At 32.4% G+C, this 21,289-nt stretch overlaps 1 protein-coding gene across 3 annotated transcripts; it reads left to right on the top strand.

Annotated features, from left to right (window-relative positions):
* Nucleotide 1: 1 nt before the first annotated feature.
* On the top strand, nt 2-20,361 carry LOC142223400 (transmembrane protein 53-A). 3 transcript variants are annotated; one of them, XM_075293281.1, is made up of 5 exons: nt 2-131; nt 14,623-15,074; nt 15,151-15,514; nt 19,727-19,867; nt 19,992-20,361. In XM_075293281.1, exons 1-5 carry the CDS (start codon nt 108-110, stop codon nt 20,217-20,219), a joined length of 1,209 nt encoding a protein of 402 aa, XP_075149396.1. In that variant the 5' UTR covers nt 2-107; the 3' UTR covers nt 20,220-20,361. The 3 variants fall into 3 exon arrangements, with proteins under 3 accessions (XP_075149396.1, XP_075149397.1, XP_075149398.1); XM_075293282.1 differs by lacking the exon at nt 2-131 and adding an exon at nt 5,839-6,048; XM_075293283.1 differs by lacking the exon at nt 2-131 and adding an exon at nt 6,506-6,657.
* The last annotated feature ends 928 nt before the right edge of the window (nt 20,362-21,289 follow it).

Here is a 21,289-nt window from a genome sequence, read left to right as displayed (position 1 = left end):
AAATCAACTCTGATAGGTAAAAGTACGTTAGCATTATTTTTTAAAGCACATTTCACTTTACATCAATTATGTAAAACAACTTAAAATATTCTCAACAGAAAAGGCCTATGGTAAATATTATTTGGAGCGAGGTAAGTAAATTTAGTTTGCTTATACAATATCATATTAGTTCAATTCGTTTTAATTTAATTTCATACAGTTACAGTAGAACAGGGTTAAAATTAACTCGCATGATTTTTAGTTTGTTAATAGGCATAATTCGTTATATCATAGAAAAGACTATAAAAAACAATGATGGTAACAGGGTGGTTTATATGTAATCCAACAATAGGTATGGTAGCAACCCGATATTTCAGACTCACTTAGACTATTCAGTCCATTGTGATAATCCAACATAGAAAAGTGCTATAAATTTCATATTTTTTAAATTTTATTAAAAGTAGAAATGTCGGAAATAACATAAAATTTTATAATTTTAGATTTAGATTTTTTCGAATTGGTTACTTTTGGCACGAAATATGGCCTTCAATCGACCGACAAGCCCTGCTGCATGAAAGAGACTCTGCCATATTTTGGTCCGTTCTCGGCGAAGCGCCGTCTTGAGATAATCGACACTATGGTATTTTTAGCGCCAAAATGCCCTAGGCAAAAATCCAGCGAATTTAGATTCGAAATTAAGCGAGGAACCACATTTTTAAGCAATTCTTGATTGACACGTGTTGAGTCCTTTTGCAAAGTCAAAGGTCAAAATCCCAACGGATTTAGATCCGGAGATATCGGTGGCCATTGTAAGGTAGAAATTAAGCGAATCATCACATTTTTAAGTAATTATTGATTGACACGTGTTGAGCATTTTTGAAAGGTCTATTGTCTGCGACGAATATTCAATACTGTTTTTATGACATTTCGATCCATTCAGCGGCACTTGAGTTCTGGTGGTCAATCGAAAGTGTACATATTCATCTGATTTCTAGAGCTAGTAAACCCGATGAATTTGTTTGTTCACAAATTGCTCGGTTTTGAATGGCTACTCATCGGATAAATCAAATTGCATTTTTGTGGAAGTGAAGCAACTACGGTTGCCACTCGAGCCAAACATAATCTAGCAAACAAAAAAAAAATTATAAAAAATTTTCTCAAAATTTTATTTCTATAGAAAATTTTGTCAAAATTTTTTTTTCAATAGAAAATTTTGACAAAATTTTATTTATATAGAAAATTTTCCCAAAATTTTATTTCTATAGACAATTTTCTCAAAATTTTATTTCTATAGACAATTTTCTCAGAATTCTGTATCTATAGAAAATGTTGTCAATATTTTATTTCTATAGAAAATGTTGTCAATATTTTATTTCTGTAGAAAATTTTGTCAAAACGTTACTACTATAGAAAAATTTGTGAAAATTTTGTCAAAATTTTATTTCTATAGAAAATTTTGTCAAAATTTTATTTCCATAGAAAATTCTGCGAAAATTTTATTTCTGTAGAAAATTTTCTTGTATTTTATTTTTATAGAAAATTTTCTCAAAATTTTATTTCTATAGAAAGTTTTGTGAAAATTTTATTTCTGTAGAAAATTTTGTCAAAACATTATTACTATAGAAAAGTTTGTGAAAATTTTATTTTTGTAGAAAATTTTGTCAAAATTTTATTTCTATAGAAAATTTTATTTCTATACAAAATTTTGTCAAAATTTTATTTCCATAGAAAATTCTGCGAAAAATTTATTTCTGTAGAAAATTTTCTCAAAATTTTATTTCTATACAAAATTTTGTCTAAATTTTATTTCTATAAAAAATTTCCTCAAAATGTTATTAAATTGAAGTACCTCTTAGTTGGATAGGAATATATTGCAAAATCTACAAAAACTTCTAGAATTCTACCAATCTACCAAACAGTAAAGGATTTACCATTTTTGGTAGAATTCTGGCAACCGTGGGCTAAACTTGAAGTTAATAGCCACTTGTGGTTTTGCAGCGGTTTAGAGATGATAGCAACCTGAAGTTGATTGCTATACATATTAGTCACCCTGTATATTTAGTTAAGTTGAACTTTAAGATGTTCAAAAATTTGGCTTCTGTTTTTATTTTCCATGTTATTAATGACACTAGTTTACACTGAAAATTATACACTTGAAGAGAGTCGACTTTTCTTCTGTATTTTGATCTGCTGAATTCGTGGGCTAAACTTGAAGTTAATACTAGAGGCGTGCACGTGATTAATATTTTACTCACGCACACTCACGACGAAAATATCTTACTCACGCACGATATGGTTTGGTAGGTCTCACGCACACTCACGGAAAGAAAACTTGTACTCAAGCTCACTGATATGATGGGTATTAACTAGAGGTGTACACGTGACACGAAAATGCCGTGACTCACGAAAAATATCGTGACTCACGAAATATGTCGTGACTCACGAATAATTTAATGAGCAATTTACCTGAGAGACGTGTCTGAAATCATGAGCACGATTAAATCGAGAACGTTATTAAACTCTTAACATCCTAGGTGTCATTAAAATTGCAAATGAATTTAACTTTAAAGCGTTTTATGTTGGAGAGTGGGATTATTTTCGTGAGCGTAATTCTTTACTCACACACACTCACGAAGATATTGTTTTCGTGACTCACGCTCACGCATGACACTTTGGTTTGTTAATCACGCTCACTCACGTCGTTGACATGAGCGTGACTCACGACTCACGCGTGAGTCACGAAAATTTCGTGTCACGTGCACGCCTCTAGTTAATACCCATCATATCAGTGAGCTTTTACACTTTTTTAAATTTTAAACAATTAAGTTTTTAATTTAATGGAATGGAATTGAATTGAATGGATTCTCATCGGAGAAAATTAAATTCCATTTATGTGGAAATGAAGCAACCACGGTTGCCACTTGAGCCAAAAATAATCTACCAAACAAAATAAAACTTCTAAAGGAAATGTTGTCTAAATTTTATTTGTATAGAAAATTTTGTGAAAATTTTATTTCTAAAGAAAATGTTGACTAAATTTTATTTCTATAGAAAATTTTGTCTACATTTTATTTCTATAGAAAATTTTGCCAAAATTTTATTTCTATAGAAAGTTTTGTGAAAATTTTATTTATATAGAAAATTTTGTCTAAATTTTATTTCTATAGAAAAATTTGTCATTTCTATAGAAAAATTTGTCAAAATTTTATTTTTATACAAAATTTTTCAAAATTTTATTTCGGTAGAAAATTTTGTAAATATTTTTGTGTTTTGTCAAAAATTTTCTTTTTTTAAATTTTGTCAAAATTTTTTTCCATAGAAAATTTTGTCAAAATTTTATTTCGGTAGAAAATTTTGTAAATTTTTATATTTTGTCAATTTTTTTTTAATTTTGTCAAAATATGTGAAATTTTATTTCTATACAAAATTTTGTCAAAATGTTATTTCTATAGAAAATTTTGTCATAATTTTATTTCTATAGAAAATTTTCTGAAAATTTTATTTCTATAGAAATTTATTTCTATCAAAATTTTATTGGTATAGAAAATTTTGCCAAAATTTTATTTCTATAGCAATTTTGCCAAAATTACTATAGAAAAGTTTATCAAAATGTTATTTCTATAGAATATCTTGTGAAAATGTTATTTCTATAGAAAATTTTCTCAAAGTTTTAATTCTATAGAAAATCTTGTGAAATGTTATTTCTATAGAAAATGTTGTCTAAATTTTATTTCTACAGACAATTTTCTCAAAATGTTTTTACTATAGAACTTTGAAGTACCTTTTAGTAGGAGAGGAATATATTGCAAAATCTACCAAAACTTCAAGAATTGTACCAACCTACCAAACAGTAAAAAATTTACTACTTTTGGTAGAATTCTACCAACAGTGGCAATCGTGCGTTAAACTCGTAGTTAATACCCATCATATCAGTGAGCTTTTACACCTTTTGAAACGTCAATGGTCCATTTTTTTCAATGTGTGTTGCATCCCGATCCCGCGATATGTTCGGTTCACAAGTAAATTTTCTACCAGTGCGGCGTAAACTTCGAACTAGAGGTGTGCACGTGAGTAATATTTTACTCACGCTCACACACACTCACGACGGAAAAATCTTACTCACGCACACTCACGCACGATATTGTTTGGTAGGACTCACGCTCACGCACACTCACGAAAAGAAAATTTGTATTCACGCACACTCACGCACGAAAATGTCGTGACTCACGAAAAATACCGTGACTTACGAAAAATATTGTGACTCACGAACAATTTTTTGAGTAATTTACCTTAGCGACGCGTCTGAAAACATGAGCATTATTAAAATCGAGAGCGTTATTACACTCTTAACATCCCAGGTGTCACTAAAAGTGTAAATGAATTTAACTCTTAAGCGTTTTATGTTGGTGAGCAGGATTATTTTCGTGAGCGTAAATCTTTACTCACGCACACTCACGAAGATAATATTTTCGTGACTCACGCTCACGCACGACATTTTGGTTTGTTAATCACGCTCACGCACACTCACGCCGTTGCCATGAGCGTGACTCACGACTCACGCGTGAGTCACGAAAATTTTCGTGAGTCACGACAATTTCGTGTCACGTGCACACCTCTACTTCGAACTGGCCTTCACTTTTCGGACAATTTCTGGCGTTATTGCCGTTTTTAGACACAATACAACACTGCCAGTATCATGTCAATAAGCAATGGTACGGGATACAAAAGATTTATTCAAATTTAGACGTTGGAAGGCTCTAACAATAGCCACTTGTGTTTTTCCAGCCAAATATATAGTAATCACACTATCACGCTTAAATTCCATTACGAATATCCTTATTTCTGAATACTGTCTTAGGTTAGGTTATGTGGCAGCCCGATGTATCAGGCTCACTTAGACTATTCAGTCCATTGTGATACCACAGTGGTGAACTTCTCTCTTATCACTGAGTGCTGCCCGATTCCATGTTAAGCTCAATGACAAGGGACCTCCTTTTTATAGCCGAGTCCGAACGGCGTTCCACATTCCAGTGAAACCACTTAGAGAAGCTTTGAAACCCTCAGAAATGTCACCAGCATTACTGAGGTGGGATAATCCACCGCTGAAAAACTTTTTGGTGTTCGGTCGTAGCAGGAATCGAACCCACGACCTTGTGTATGCAAGGCGGGCATGCTAACCATTGCACCACGGTGGCTCCCTGTCTTGCTTACTATATTTATTCATAAGCATTTATTTATAAGCAAGGGGAATTTCGTTTGTCTAAAATTTCGTTTCGGAGGAAAGTATTTTTTTTTTTGTAGTTCTAACTCCTACAATGTATGTTAGAAACAACGTTGGAGCTTGGCTGTTTTCATACAAGATTAATACAATTATTTTTTACCTTGCTACAGTGGCAGCTTTCTATAATACAAACATTTGTTCAGCAATAAAGGTCCAAAAATATTAAATTAAAAAAACCCGGATATTCGCTTAATATATCCGGCTATCAACAAAATTAATTCAAAATAGTAATTTATAAAGAATTTTTGTTTCTCATTTGACATAAACCGGTACAAAAAGAGAAGTGTCAAAGGTTGAATGCACCATTGTGCGCATGTCCTTGATGCACACATGGATAAAACTTTCATTTTCATTACCATCCTTTACCTACAAAGTGAGAATACTAAGGAAAGAGAGACTTTTTCTCACGTTGTCAATGGTTATAAGCTAAAGCTAAACATCACAGTCAAAGAGAGCGAGAGAGCGAAAGAGAGAGGTAGAGCAAGAGATAAGCACGGCTACCTTGACAACCCAATTTAACCAAACACATGTTTTCTCTTCACCTCCCTACATGTCATTTTGGCCTTTCAAACTGCAGAAGTAGTAGCACCACCACCACCATAACCAGCACAACTAAGCCCCAACAAACATTTAGTCACTCGCAATAGAAATTTTCATTTTGATTTTTTTGTTGTGTTTAGTTCTAACGGTGGCTAAGAGGAAGGTCAAGAATTTATTCTTATTTAATAACTTTTCTTTTTGGATAATTCCCATAAAAGAAGAACTGGCTACGTCGAAGGGCGTTTGAGGTAAGTGATTTGGAAAAACATTTGTGAACGAAAGCAAAAGAATTTTTAAAAGGATATTGGAAATTTTTTTCGGTTTTGCTGAAATCGATCACAAAAGGCGTCCTGTCATCTTTTAATCACTGAAACTAGGACACATCAGATTATTTCAATTTCCTGCAAATGATTTCCATTCAATGTCGTTGTTATCGTCGATGGCAATTAAACAAACATATCGACTTTCACCAAATTATATTGGACACATGTACAGTGCATGAAGGCAATTGTATATTCGTTCAATATATACTATATGTAACAGTATATGTGTATTTAAGCTTGCATGTATTACATAAAAGCGTTTAATATATTGTATATGTATGTATGTATGTAAATACCCCCTCTAAGTATATAGGAAACGAAATTTTGGTGTTTTATACCGAATAGTCATACAAAATATCAGCGTTTAATGCATTTTTATCAATTTTCCATGAACTTGTATTATCATCCGGGTATCCATATAAAGTTGTAACTCAAAGAGTCCTAGGCATAACTCCATAATTGCCTTGTTTTGAAAACTTAAATATATTGTACCGTGAAGCAAAGTCACTACAAAAAGAACTTAAACTGAATGTGGTATGTGTTAAAAATCTATTTTCGTTTTTTGTTTTGTAAATAATATAATCCTACTGTTACAATGTAAATACCTTCAATAAGCTGCAAATGAATTGTTCAGAATATGGACTTAGAAATATTTATTATACTGCTCCTTATCCGTTAATGGTAGCGAATGATTCATTCAATATGGTCCAATCAAGTTCGACATAGTTGATTTGAGGGATATGAACAGGTTAATTGAAAAGTCCGCCGTGTATCATAGTAAAACATATATTTTTTGCGCAAAATTTGTTTTTTTTTATTCGCTTTAATCAATATGCGTACACTGACTATAGTTATGGTGACGTATGATTCATTTAAATTTAAGTAAATAACACTCATACGCTCTAGGCAATTGTGACATATGTAATTAATATGTGTACTGTAATTTGAACAATTAAAACCAGATATAACAAGTATATACGGCCGTAAGTTCGGCCAGGCCGAATCTTATGTACCCTCCACCATGGATTGCGTAGAAACTTCTACGAAAGACTGTCATCCACAATCGAAATACTTGGGTTGTGGTATCTTAAAACTTCTTAACATCGTTTTCTAAATTGTGAGTTAGTCCATACGCGGTATATATTAGACAAAAAAGTTATGTATAGTTAAGTCTACAAATAATTACGAATCTATATGGACTTTTTGCACGGTACGTACAGAGCCAGAATTTAAATATGGGGGTCACTTATATGGGGGCTATATGCAATTATGAACTTGATATGGACCAATTTTTGTGTGATTGGATACCGATTTATCTGAGGGATATATATAACTATAGACCGATATGGACCTAGTAAGGCATGGTTGTTAACGACCATATACTAGCACAATGTACCAAATTTCAACTCACTCGGATGAAATTTGCTCCTCCAAGAGGCTCCAAAACCAAATGTCGGGATCGGTTTATATGGGGCTATATATGATTATGGACTGATATGGACCACTTTTGGCATGGTTGTTAAATATCATATACGATCACCACGTACCAAATTTCAAGCAGATCGAATGAATTTTGATTCTCCAAAAGGCACCGGAGGTCAAATCTGGGAATCGGTTTATATGGGAGCTATATATAATTATGGGCTGATAGGAACCAATTCCTGCATGGTTGTTGGATACCATATACATCTCGTACCAAATTTCAACCGAATGAGAAGAATTATGCCCTTCCAAGGGGCTTTGGAGGTAAAATCTGGGGATCGGTTTATATGGGGCCTATATATAATTATTGACCGATTTCGACCAATTTTTGCATGGGTGTTCGATGCCATATATTAACACCACGTACCAAATTTCAACTGAATCAGATGAATTTTGGTCTCCCAAGAGGCTCCGGAGGTCAAATCTGGTGATCGGTTTATATGGGGGCTATATATAATTATGGACCGATGTGGACCAATTTCTGCATGGTGGTTAGAGCCCATATACTAAAACCATGTACCAAATTTAAGCCGGATCGGATGAAATTTGCTTCTCTTAGAGGCCTCGCAAGCCAAATCGGGGGATCGGTTTATATGGGGCCTATATATAATTATTGACCGATTTCGACCAATTTTTGCATGGGTGTTCGATGCCATATATTAACACCACGTACCAAATTTCAACTGAATCAGATGAATGTTGGTCTCCCAAGAGGCTCCGGAGATCAAATCTGGTGATCGGTTTATATGGGGGCTATATATAATTATGGACCGATGTGGACCAATTTCTGCATGGTGGTTAGAGCCCATATACTAACACCATGTACCAAATTTCAGCCGGATCGGATGAAATTTGCTTCTCTTAGAGGCCTCGCAAGCCAAATCGGGGGATCGGTTTATATGGGGGCTACATATAATTATGGACCGATGTGGACCAATTTTTGCATGGTTGTTAGAGCCCATATACTAACACCATGTAATAAATTTCAGCCGGATCGGATGAAATTTGCTTCTCTTAGAGGCCTCGCAAGCCAAATCGGGAGATCGGTTTATATGGGGGCTATATATAATTATGGACCGATGTGGACCAATTTTTGCATGGTTGTTAGAGACCATAGACTAACACCATGTGCCAAATTTCAGCCGGATCGGATGAAATTTGCTTCTCTTAGAGGCCTCGCAAGCCAAATCGGGGGATCGGTTTATATGGGGGCTATATATAATTATGGACCGATGTGGATCAATTTTTGCATGATTGTTAGAGACCATATACTAACACCATGTACCAAATTTCAGCCGGATCGGATTAAATTTGCTTCTCTTAGAGGCCTCGCAAGCCAAATTTGGGGGTCCGTTTATATGGGGGCTATACGTAAAAGTGGACCGATATGGCCCATTTGCAATACCATCCGACCTACATCAATAACAACTACTTGTGCCAAGTTTCAAGTCGATAGCTTGTTTCGTTCGGAAGTTAGCGTGATTTCAACAGACGGACGGACATGCTCAGATCGACTCAGAATTTCACCACGACCCAGAATATATATACTTTATGGGGTCTTAGAGCAATATTTCGATGTGTTACAAACGGAATGACAAAGTTAATATACCCCCCATCCTATGGTGGAGGGTATAAAAATCATGCTATAACCTATCACGGTATGGAATTAACAGTTTACATTACTGGTATATGGATTTTCTATCAAAACTTAAACAAATTTAATACCAAATGGTACCATTTTTACGCCATATGGTATTGATTCGTTATCGATATCGAGTGGTATTGATTTTTTATTATTTGATTGATTTATCATTTTTCTCTGGGTGCACACCCAAATCATAGGTAAACGTCAGGGCTGCCAATAAAATTTCAAGAAAAATCGTCCATTTTTTCCAAAGAAATCTTCTATTTTAAAGATCGTAAAAAAGTCTGTAATGTAAGTAATTTGAAACTAAACTAATTTTTTTGGTTAAAATCAAAGCTACTTATTTCAATAAAGAACAGAAAACTAACACACATAACTACACCCAGAAAAAAGTGACCCCTTCTTTAAGTTAAAATGAACTAATTGTGAAGAAAGTTGAACTTCGTATACCGCCAAAGACATTTTTATTTTTTTGAACGATGTGATTTTCGATGAAATTAGGTAGAATGTATTCCATATATTAGTTAACATTTTCCTATATTTATGTACCACTATACTACAGAATGAAAAATTTTAACTGAATTGAATTCATATATGGAATGATCTTATTGAACTTTTTTCATTCATTGGGACAAATCTTACATATTTGTGGTAAACCTTTTTACTTCAAACTTAGAACTGCTTACCTTCGTTTTTAAATACAATTTTATTTATTTATATAGGCAATTTTTTCTTCAATAAAATACACGGTTTATTAATATATTAAATATATTTATTAAGAATCAACAGCATCGACTGGCCTTAAAATATTAGTTTATTATTCCACTATTTCCAATTTCCATGTAATGTCATCGACTGTAAAACGCATTTTCCCTTCTTTTTGTACCTTTCACATTTAATAAGTTGCTGCGTAACGAGTTTGTCCTTCTTGTACAATTTCAATACCTACAAATAAAAAAATCATAAACCAATTTTTTCACAAAAGGTTAGCGTCACTGAATGTTACCTGTTAATTGAAGATTCCAAAAAGAAGACGAATGAAGGGATTGTTATTCTGTTTTCTTTCTTTATACACCATCACGAACATAATTTTTTCTCACTAATTTAAAATAACAAATATTTTATATATTTTGTTTATTATATTATTTTACTATATTTTTTTTAACAATCCTTCCGTATAGCATAACAACGCGAATCCAACTAAAAAAAACAACCCACGCGCAAACATACCGATTACATCGATGACAGTTATCGATTACAGGTAGATAATAGAAATTTCCTATATTCTAACAAGTGTGTCTCCTTAAGTTTTAAAAGGATTGAATACTTCTTAGTACGAATGAACTAAAATATTTTTCTATGCCAAGTGTTATTCGTATGTATGATAAGCTTTATATAATAAAGGAATTCAGAATTATCATTTTATAAGGAATTTTACTAAATTTTGAGGAAACTTGGTTTCAGTTCATATTTTGTTTATTTTTACGAATGCTTTGTTATCAGTGAATAAAATTTTCTTGTTCAGTAGTAAATTCTTATACCCAGCGAAGAAAACAGTATTAGTAAAATTCCATGCCTTATTCTAGTTAATTAACTATTCCTAACTGCTTTAAGTTTAGGATTTTTTTTTTACTGAAGCAAGTAAATTTTATTATTTTAAACAAAAATTTAACTTAATGGAAATAAATTGGCTAAACTAAATTGATGAACATTTTTTCCTTTAGTTCCGAAGCCACTTTTTTTCTTGGTGCATTTCACAAAAACAAAAGCATAATGAATTAAGTTTTGTATAAAAATAACATAAACAAAAACATTTTTATGCAATGTTATGCCATACAACTCCAAAAATAATATAAAAAATTATTTTTTTATTATATAGTTACTAATTCAGTACGATTTTTATTTAAAAATAAAAATAAAGATCTTTAATATTTACGTATGTTTTGCACGATTTTCCAAAATTTGACCATAAAACTCTTATTGATTGGCTTTCCAATTAAGAGGTATATTTTGCTACAAAAAAGAAAAAAAACAACAACAACAACAACAATAGAAATAAAATTTTAACAAAATCTTCTACAGAAATAAAATTTTGACGAAATTTTCTATAGAAATGAAATTTTGCAAAAATTTCTTAGAAATACAATTTTGCAGGAATTTACTATAGAAAAATTCTATAGAAATAAAATTTTGGAAAAAAAAATCTATAGAAATAAAATGTTAACAACATTTTCTATACAAATAAAATTATAACAAAATTTTCTATAGAAATAAAATTTTGGCAAAATTTTCTATAGAAATAAAGATTTGACAAAATTTTCTATAGAAATAAAATTTTGACAAAATTTTCTATAAATTCAAATTTTCTATAGAAATAACATTTTAGTAACTTTTCTATACAAAAAAAAATATGTAACAAAATTTTCTATAGAAATAAAATTTTGACAACATTTTCTATAGAAATAAAATTTTGACAAAAGTTTCTATAAATTCAATTTAAAACATTTCTATAGAAATAAAGTTTTGACGAAATTTTCTATAGAAATGATATTTTGCAAAAAAAATTTATAGAAATAAAATTTAGGAAAAATTTTTGTAAAAATAAAGTTTTGCAAGAATTTACAATTTTTAAAGTATTTGAGATTTTTGTTGCTCAACATTCGGGCTTACAATTTTTTGAATGCGAAAATTATACTAGTTTAATTGCATTTTCAACCCAATAATCTAAATTCGAAATTTTACTAATCTTCAAATTCGACTAATCGACTTTGGATTGTTTTTTTTTTTGTTAACCGTCTAACCGGACTTTAATGTTGGTTAAAATCTATAATCGGCTTTTAACGATAATTTGAGTCTTTTTCATCCTTAAAAGGAGACTTTCCATAATCTCGAAAGACGAAATTAAAAAAAAAAAAAACAAGTAAGTAAAGTCAAAAGTCGGGTGTGGCCGACTATATTATACCCTTCACCATTATATAGACCAAAATTTGTGTTACCATCTCAACTCCTTCAAATTTGTTGGGAGTTATTATCAGGGTTTATATTCCCATATACAAATATTTGGAGAAAATTTTTTGTATTTCTACAAAATCGCTAAAATTAAAAATTAAATGCTAAAATTAAAAATTAAATGCAAGATGCAATTGTACAAAAGAGCATTTATGATTTATCGGGCGATACATATGTATTCGAGATATAGGACAATTTGAGTAATATTTACAATTTTTGCTACTCAGCAGTGGCGATTTTATAAGGATATTGGTTATTTGGCCAATTCGGGCGATATTTCCACAAGTCGGAGAAATAATCACAGAATTTTGTGTAAAATGTGGGTATTTTGGCCATATTAGATCAAGATGGCTCACTTAAATAGCATATTAAATGTATTCTCTGTGGAATCTATCGAGTCAATTGGAGGAAACTTCCATTGAAAATGGGTCTAAAATATGAAACATTCTACCATATTTCTCCTACTCTGGCGTACATATGTATGGGAGCTATATCTAAATATGACCCGATTTTGATTAAATTTGACATGTATAGTTAGAATAATAATCCTGCTATCTCAACAAAAAACGTAAATGGGAAAATAATTTTGGCCTCCGTGGTCATATGGATGTAAATCGGGCGAAAGATATGTATGGGAGCTATATCTAAATCTGAACCGATTTCAACCAAATTTGGCACTCTTAATGATACTATTAAACGTACTCCTTATGCAAAATTTGAAGCAACTCAGGACAAAACTCTGGCTTTTGAAGCCATATAATACCAAATCGGACGAAAGGTATATATGGGAGCTTTATCTAAATCTGAACCGATTAAGCTGATATTTTGCATATCTTACGAAAGCCCCAAAATATCTGGCTGCCCGAAATTTTGAGAAAATACGTTGATAAATACGTCAATTATGGCCTGATCGGCGATAAATATATATGGCAGCTATATCTAAATCTGAACCGATTTTTTTCAAAATCAATAGCGATTGTCTTTTAGCCAAGGTAAAACTCTGTGCCAAATTTGACGACGATCGGACTTAAACTGCGAGTTGCACTTTGCACACAAAATTACATATACAGACAGACGGACGGACAGACAGACAGTTAGACGGACATCGCTAAATCGACTCAGAATTTAATTCTAAGACGATCGGTATACTAAACAATGGGTCTCAGACTTTTCCTTCCTGGCGTTACATACAAATGCATAAACTTATTATACCCTGTACCACAGTAGTGGTGAAGGGTATAATTAAATGTAGGAAATTGGTAGTTCTCACTTTTGAAAAAGTCGACTTTTGGAATAAGATCGTTTAATAAATGGGGTTAACATTAGTGAAAACCGAATGATATAAATATTAGGGTTACACTTCAAATTCGACTAATTTTTTTAATCGTCTAACCGGACTTTAATGTTGGCTAAAATCGATAATCGCCTTTTAACACCAATTTGAGACTTTTTCATCCAAAAAAGTTGACCTTCCATGATCTCGAAAGACGAAATTGTTAAAAAAAAAAATTTTAATATAGGAAATTGGTAGATCCCACTTTGGAAAAAGTTGACTTTTGGAATAAGATCGAGTAATAAATGCAGTTAACCGAGCGATATAAATATGAGGGTTACACTTATTGGTCTAACCATCAAGTTGAAATTGTGCCTAAACAGCATCCATTGATGTCAAAATATTTTCAGCATTTGTTGATACATTTCAATTACAGTTGACGATTGTTATCATAGCGATGGAAACCAAAACGAGATCATCCTATTCGTTAAAATTGGGACCTATATCTTAAGTAGATGATAATTTATTTAGGGATCCTTTTGCCAAAAAAGTATTCTGTAGCAAGTTTCATGATGATCGGTAAAGAATTTCAACTTCTATCAGTCTGTATCAAATACATGGATATAGGGACGGACGGCCAAAGCTAGATCGACGCAAGAGGTGAATTTCAATCGTTCAATATAAGTAAAGTGGAAATTAGGGCTAAGGTTTGTGGTAGTCACATTATCAAACCTACTGAAATCTGACCACACGGCAACATCATGTGCTGTTAAGCGTGTCGAATGATTCATACTAAAATAAGCAGTACTCATTCGCCCCAAGAAACTTATATATTGGTATCATAAAGGATTACCTTTTGCGAATCTTTCATTGGTTTTGCTCTTTTTGGCCTTGGGTGCGAATGATGAATGATGATTATTGAGCCTAATACCCATACGCCCCATAGCAATTTTATTGTAAAATCGTCGAAAGTAGAGTATACACTTGATATTATACCAACAGCAAGGGTAACATCCATATGGAGTGATCGTAAACCCAAAAGGAACATTGATGATTGGTTCATATTGTACATTCTTCATTTGTTTTTTAGATCAAATATCTTGCAACGGGCATGGGCGATTCCAAATCCTATAGTGTAGCGGGAACAACAACTACAATTACAACAACCACAACATCTATGAAGGGAGATAATGAGCAATATGGTGGGGCTGGTGGCGGTGGAGCAATTTCTACGGCCAGAAGGTTTCTAGAATCTGCAGCTCCTAGAAAACCACCAGCCAAGGGGGCAACGCAAACAGCAAAAAATCAACAACAGGAGTTACTACAAAATATCGTTAAACCCAATGATACTCTGGAATATATAATCAAGTTTCCTACACCACAATATCGTCATGAACCAAATAATGGATTTGATCAACCAGAAGGAGAAGATTTTGTTTTCGTATACAATGATACACATGTACCCATTGTTATGCTATTGGGATGGGCTGGTTGTCAGGATCGTTATTTAATGAAATACTCAAAAATCTATGAAGATAGAGGGTAAGTGTGTTGGCCTCGAAAATTCTTGTGTATTGTAATTTTTTTTGTTCATGATTTTGTTTTCTTCTGTCCACAGTTTGATTACCGTCCGTTATACGGCACCTGTTGATACACTATTTTGGAAACGCCGTGAAATGTTACCAATTGGCGAGAAAATTCTCAAACTAATCTATGACATGCATTTCGATTCACATCCTGTTATCTTTCATTTATTCTCAAATGGCGGCGCTTATCTGTATCAACACATATCATTGGCCATCCGTAAGCACAAAACTCCATTGCAAGTAAGAGGCATGATTTTAGATTCAGCTCCTGGTGAGAGACGTATGCTGGGCTTATATCGTGCCGTTACCGCCATCTATGGCAAGGAGAGAAAGAAATGCCATTGCGTTACAGCAATTATTATAACCTTAACTTTGGGCATTATGTGGTTTGTTGAGGTGAGTGAAGGAGAATTTTGTGTTCTCCGGTTTGTAAAACTTTGGGGGTATTCTTCAGATTTCTTATTGGGGACTTTGGGATGAAACACTAAGATGTTATTCTCGGCGGTGGTTACTTAATGGTTGAGCCGACAGATATATAATATTGAAGCTGCAGATACAGGCCGAAAGATGGGTATAGTCCATCGAGGGCCTCAGGTACACATAACTCGCCGTTATGCACTGAAAAAAATATTTATGTGATATTAAAGATTACGCAACCTAAATTTTAGGATGTGAAATTTACAAAATATTAAGGACAAATTTATTTAAAATAATGAAATTTTAATTCAAGTAAAGTTTATAATCTTTGCTTCAATTTTTTTTTCATTAAATTGAGAACACATATTTTGTTAATTTGCGTCCCTCCGTTAAAGACGCATATCTTTGAACGAAGGCTAATTTTGATTTAAAGAAATTGTCCTTAAATTAACTGAAATATTGAAACTTTAGATTTAAGATAAAAACGCTTCAAATATAGGCCAAGACTTATTTTGAGGATTTAGCGTCTTTGGTTTAAAGTTTTTTTGGAATTAAGAAAACATGTTTTACTTTGAAATATCCGTTATAATTTGATTTTTAAACTGGCATTTGTTTGCATGTGAGTTTCTTTATTAATAAACCGTGAGTACCTTTATTAATAAGAGAATGAAAATTTGATAAATGAGATCTGTGCCCTAATTTTTATTTTATTGGTCCAAGATTTAAAGCTAGATAGGTCGCTAAAAAATTTCTTTATTTTAAAAAAGCCGGATCGTTGGCTCGGAATCAATACCAAAATTCTTAAGGGAAAGTCGAAATCTTTGGATGCAAGTAAACTTTTTTTGAGTGTGGGGTTGAGTCCGTATATTTGTATATTTATCCATTACGCACCGGACACATTGACGTGGCTCATTAAAAACTGGCCTGGGACCTCGTTGAAATTCGATGATGGCAGACATTGAAGTGAGCATTTGATTAAGGATCAGTTGATTTTTAAGTTTGGGAACAAGATTTTGAGTAGTCAGCATGGTTTTCGTAAGGGCCATAGCACCACATCTTTACTATTGCACCTCACTGACTCCATCCGAGGGAATATCAACTCCGCCAATACCTGTGCTCTGGTCTCTATTGATTTGACGAAGGTGTTTAATTCTATTTGTTTTCTAACTTTGATTAAAAAGCTATGTTAGAGATTTTGATTTTATTCGATCTTTCTTTTTTCCAATAGAAAATAATTAATCAAGCTTGAGATCGTTTTTTGTATGTATTGGTTTCTTTATTTTTCAATATTTCGCAATTACATTGAATTGCTTCATCAGGAGTCGATCTATAATAAAAGTGGTTTGATAATTTTTAATCATGACATGTAAAATTCTTTCTCAAAATTGTTTTTCAAATCGCAAATAATTTTAGTGGTTTATGCTAATAACAGCTATTGGTTTTAGTTTACAAATTTTTTATAAATAATTAAAGATTTTAATAATTGTAATTAACAAGTATCAGGAGACCAGGAAAAACAAAAGGAATTACATTATACACTTACGTATGCAAAACATTTAAGTGTAACACAACAACAACACATAAAGCTTAAAACTAGAGTAGTATCACTACGTTCGTCTATTACTTTTATTGCACTGATTTCCCTCTTGCTTTCTCTGATGCTGAGTACTTGCATATCTAGTTGTCTTGTCTATGATGTGTCTGTATATGTGAGCAATGTTATCTGTATCTGATTTGTAGTTCATTCTCTTCTCTGTGGGTACATTGTTAATGTACAACATTTCTAATGTTAATCTTTTGCTGTTGCTACTCTCTCTCTCCAATACTCTCACATCGTCAAAGTTCGGGTGATGTTTCGTTGTCGCACAGTGTGTTGCAAGCGCGGTTTTTTGGAGTTTGTTGTTATTGCGGAGTTTTATGTCTGATTTGTGTCCCGACAGTCTTGTTTTTAATTTATTTTTCGTAGTTCCAATATACATTTTGTCACATGGTTCTTTGTTATCTCCATTACATGTTATTTGATAGATAACATTAGATGTTTCCATAATAGGCGTCTTGTCTTTAGTTTTTGTGAAAATGTTTTTTAGTGTATTGTAATTTTTATGGGCAATATTGACTTTATTTTTGTCTACTATGTTAGAGTTTGTTATCCTTTCCGAAATTCCTTTTACATAGGATAAGGATCTGTAAATTTTGGGTTCTTTCTCTATATTTTCTTTGTCCAAGTAGGGTTTGTAAGATGAAATTAGTTCTTTTATTAGTTTTGGTGGAAAATTATTTTCCTGAAGTATATTTTGCAGCTTTTTTCTGTTGTTTTTATGGAATTTATTATCGCTTATTGTCAGTACTCTGTTTACTAAGTTTCTGGCCGTATTTATTAGCATGGACCTTGGGTGATTATTAAAAAGCTATGCCTCAGATTTCATTTTTCCATAACCGCGTGTTGATTTATTCTTTCATATTTGAGTGGAAGGATTCAGTTTGTGGATTTGAATAACAGAACCTCTTGTATTTTGCCTTTAAATTCGGGTGTTCCCCAGGGCTCGATCCTTGGTCTGCTGCTTTTCCTTTTTTATATGGATGATTTGGGGGAATATTTAAGTGGTTGTGCTTGCTCTTTATTTATATATGCTGATGATGTTTTCTTTCTCTTTAACTCTCGTCGCGGTTTTTCTGATTTTTTGGAAAGCAATATTATTGTTTGGGTAGAGTCGCACAATGGTCAGGTGATAATTCTTTTGTTATAAACCCGCAAAAAACGAAAGCATCACTATCACCGCCAAGTGATGTGATCGATGTCCGTTTGGGGATGGATAGGATTGAATTTGTTAGTCAGGAGTTCTAATTGACCAAAATTTAAGTTTTGTTCCTCATATTGAATTGGTTCTGAATAAATTATATTCTACCTTGCGTCGAATTTATTCATGCAATTTAGTCTTTCCACCTTGGATTCGATACAGACTTGCACATGCGTTATTGTTGCCTGCTATAAGATACGGTCTGGAGATATTTTCGGGAGTGACTGCTGCCCATTTTCAGCGATTGAAATACGCGATGAATACTATTGTCAGATTTGTCTTCAATCTAAGAAGAAGAGATCATGTTTCAGAATTTGTGGTGAGGTTCCTTGGTGTATCGTTTTCTCATTATGTCAAGTGTGCCAATTTGCTCTTTTTATATAAAGTTATTCGTAGTGGGGTACCTAGCACTCTATGTGACTATTTTCGATTCTCTCGCTCTACGAGAAATCCTCAGATTGTGATTCCTCGTATCTGTTGTTCTTTATATGAAAAGTCATTTCTTGTGCGAGTCGCTCGTATCTGGAACATGTTGCCTCTTGATTTGAGAATTTTCTCCCATTCGAATAATGCTTTTCGCTTAAAAATGTATCGTTTTGTTCGGGTGCATCAATTTTAAGTTGATATTGATATTCTATAATGCTCTATATTTTTGGTGCTAATAACTGGACACTATCTGTTATTTAGTCTTTTGAATTCGTATTCCCTTACATTATACTTACTTGGCGGGGGGCCCTTTATGAGTTACTCATGTAAAAATTGTTATACAATTTTAAATTTACACACTTATTATTTTATGTATGTTTACTTAGGCTATAGTCATGTAATATATTTTTTTTATTTGGCCTCATTGGCTTTGTATTGCGAAATAAATGTAAATTGAAATTGAAAAGAATCCAAACACTCTTATTTGCTTCTAGATTTACCTTCCAAAACAAAAATAACGACGGATTTTTCTTTTTTCTGAATCGTCATACCCTCCTGCTTTGGATGAAATATATTCATCCGATTTGGATGAAATATATATAAAAGCCCTTTGAGAACATTTAAAGTCGCAGAAATTTTATTAATATACGCAGCAGCAAAAAATTGCTAAAATAAAGAACGCTGGAAAAGGTAGCATTTAGAAGCTTTTTAGGATATTATAGGTCCGGAATATACAATTTTTTGGTTTGGGTTGGTTGTTTGGGTAACATTGTAGAATCTAAAAATTTTACGAATCGTTGTCGGTTAGATCAAACTACAAATAAATAACATTAAACGCCCACTGCTGTTTTTAGCAAACCTATTTCTCTGAGTGTATGGTGTGTAAATTTTTCTAACTTATAAATATGACTTTATTTATTGATAACTAAAGACTCATAAATTTTTATTGCAATTTATTTCATTTTAGGAAACATTCTCTGCATTTAAGAGCCTTTTTGTCAAAACCGAACCAATACAAACAAATCCTTTTCATGATCTTAAGAATGAACCAAATGAATATCCTCAATTATTTCTATACTCTAAAGGTGATGTCGTCATACCCTATACGGTAAGCACTTAGGATATATAATGGCCAATATAAATCAGACAATCCCAAATAAAAAATATATATTGTGTTCTTTTTTTTTATTCCTAACGCATTTGCATTTAATTCCAAATTCTTTTGTCTACAGGATGTGGAGCATTTCATAAATTTACGTCAACAGCAGGGTGTCGATGTTAGTTCAGTTTGTTTTGAGGATGCCGAACATGTTAAAATCTATACAAAATATCCCCAAAAATATATACGATGTGTTTGTAATTTCATCAATAATTGTTTGGCTGCACCATATAAGCCTCGCATGGATACTTATAATAGCACGTCGACGACACCCACATCGACATCTATGAAATATGATTAACTTTACCAATGTTACAGCAAAACTCTTTTCCAATGTCAATAACAGAAAATGTTTCCTTTCCTTTGGAATTAAAAAAATAAATAAAATAAAAATATAAAAAATGAAATTTCAACAGAAAATCATTAAATGGAATTAAATAAAATGTTGTTTTCATTATTTAGGATTGTTAAACGTAAAAACAGCAAACTAATACTTTTTTAATATTTAAAATTAATTAAATTAAATTTTTTAGGAATATTTAGTTTTTGAGAGTCTTGTTGGACCAATTTAGATTTTTATAAGTCATACAACCAAAGTAATTTGTTGTTCGGCATAGCATAAAAATATGCTAAAATAGCGAAGAAGTCTGCTGACAAAGGGAATGCAGTCACTGTTTGCTGAAATAGCAAACTTTATTATTTTATTATATTAAGTTTGGCTGAAACAAAAAAAAGTAATCTAAGACTATCGACCGTAACCGATCCCCTGAATTCATTTCTTCAGGGTATTAAAGGCCCCGTTTATCCATTTCTATTAAAATGTTTAACTTAATTCACACTTAAAAAAACGTCTGGTACTCAAATAGATTTGAATTTGAGAGAATTTTTTTTGAAGAAAGATTTACAAAAGATTCGAAAAAACAAGTTTTGGACTGTAGTAGATGTCGCTAGTGGCTATCGGAATAATATCACAATTCCGGGTTGGATAATGTATAATTCCAAACTCAATCTTTGACCCATCTGTGCCAGCGTAACCATAATTTTTATACCCTCCACCATAGGATGGGGGTATATTAACTTTGTCATTCCGTTTGTAACACATCGAAATATTGCTCTAAGACCCCATAAAGTATATATATTCTGGGTCGTGGTGAAATTCCGAGTCGATCTAAGCATGTCCGTACGTTCGTCTGTTGAAATCACTCTAACTTCCGAACGAAACAAGCTATCGACTTGAAACTTGGGGTAAGTAGTACACACAAAAAATTTCACGAAAATTTTTCCAATTAAAATTTTAATTGAGTTTTAAACAGTATTCAATCAAAAATTTAATTGATTCAACAAATTTTTTAATTGAAACAAAAATCAATC

Source organism: Haematobia irritans, chromosome 2 (assembly GCF_050003625.1).
Source record: "Haematobia irritans isolate KBUSLIRL chromosome 2, ASM5000362v1, whole genome shotgun sequence".
Lineage (NCBI taxonomy): Eukaryota > Metazoa > Arthropoda > Insecta > Diptera > Muscidae > Haematobia > Haematobia irritans.
Note: the sequence above shows the minus strand (reverse complement) of the source record. Positions and strands in the feature narration are given on the sequence as shown.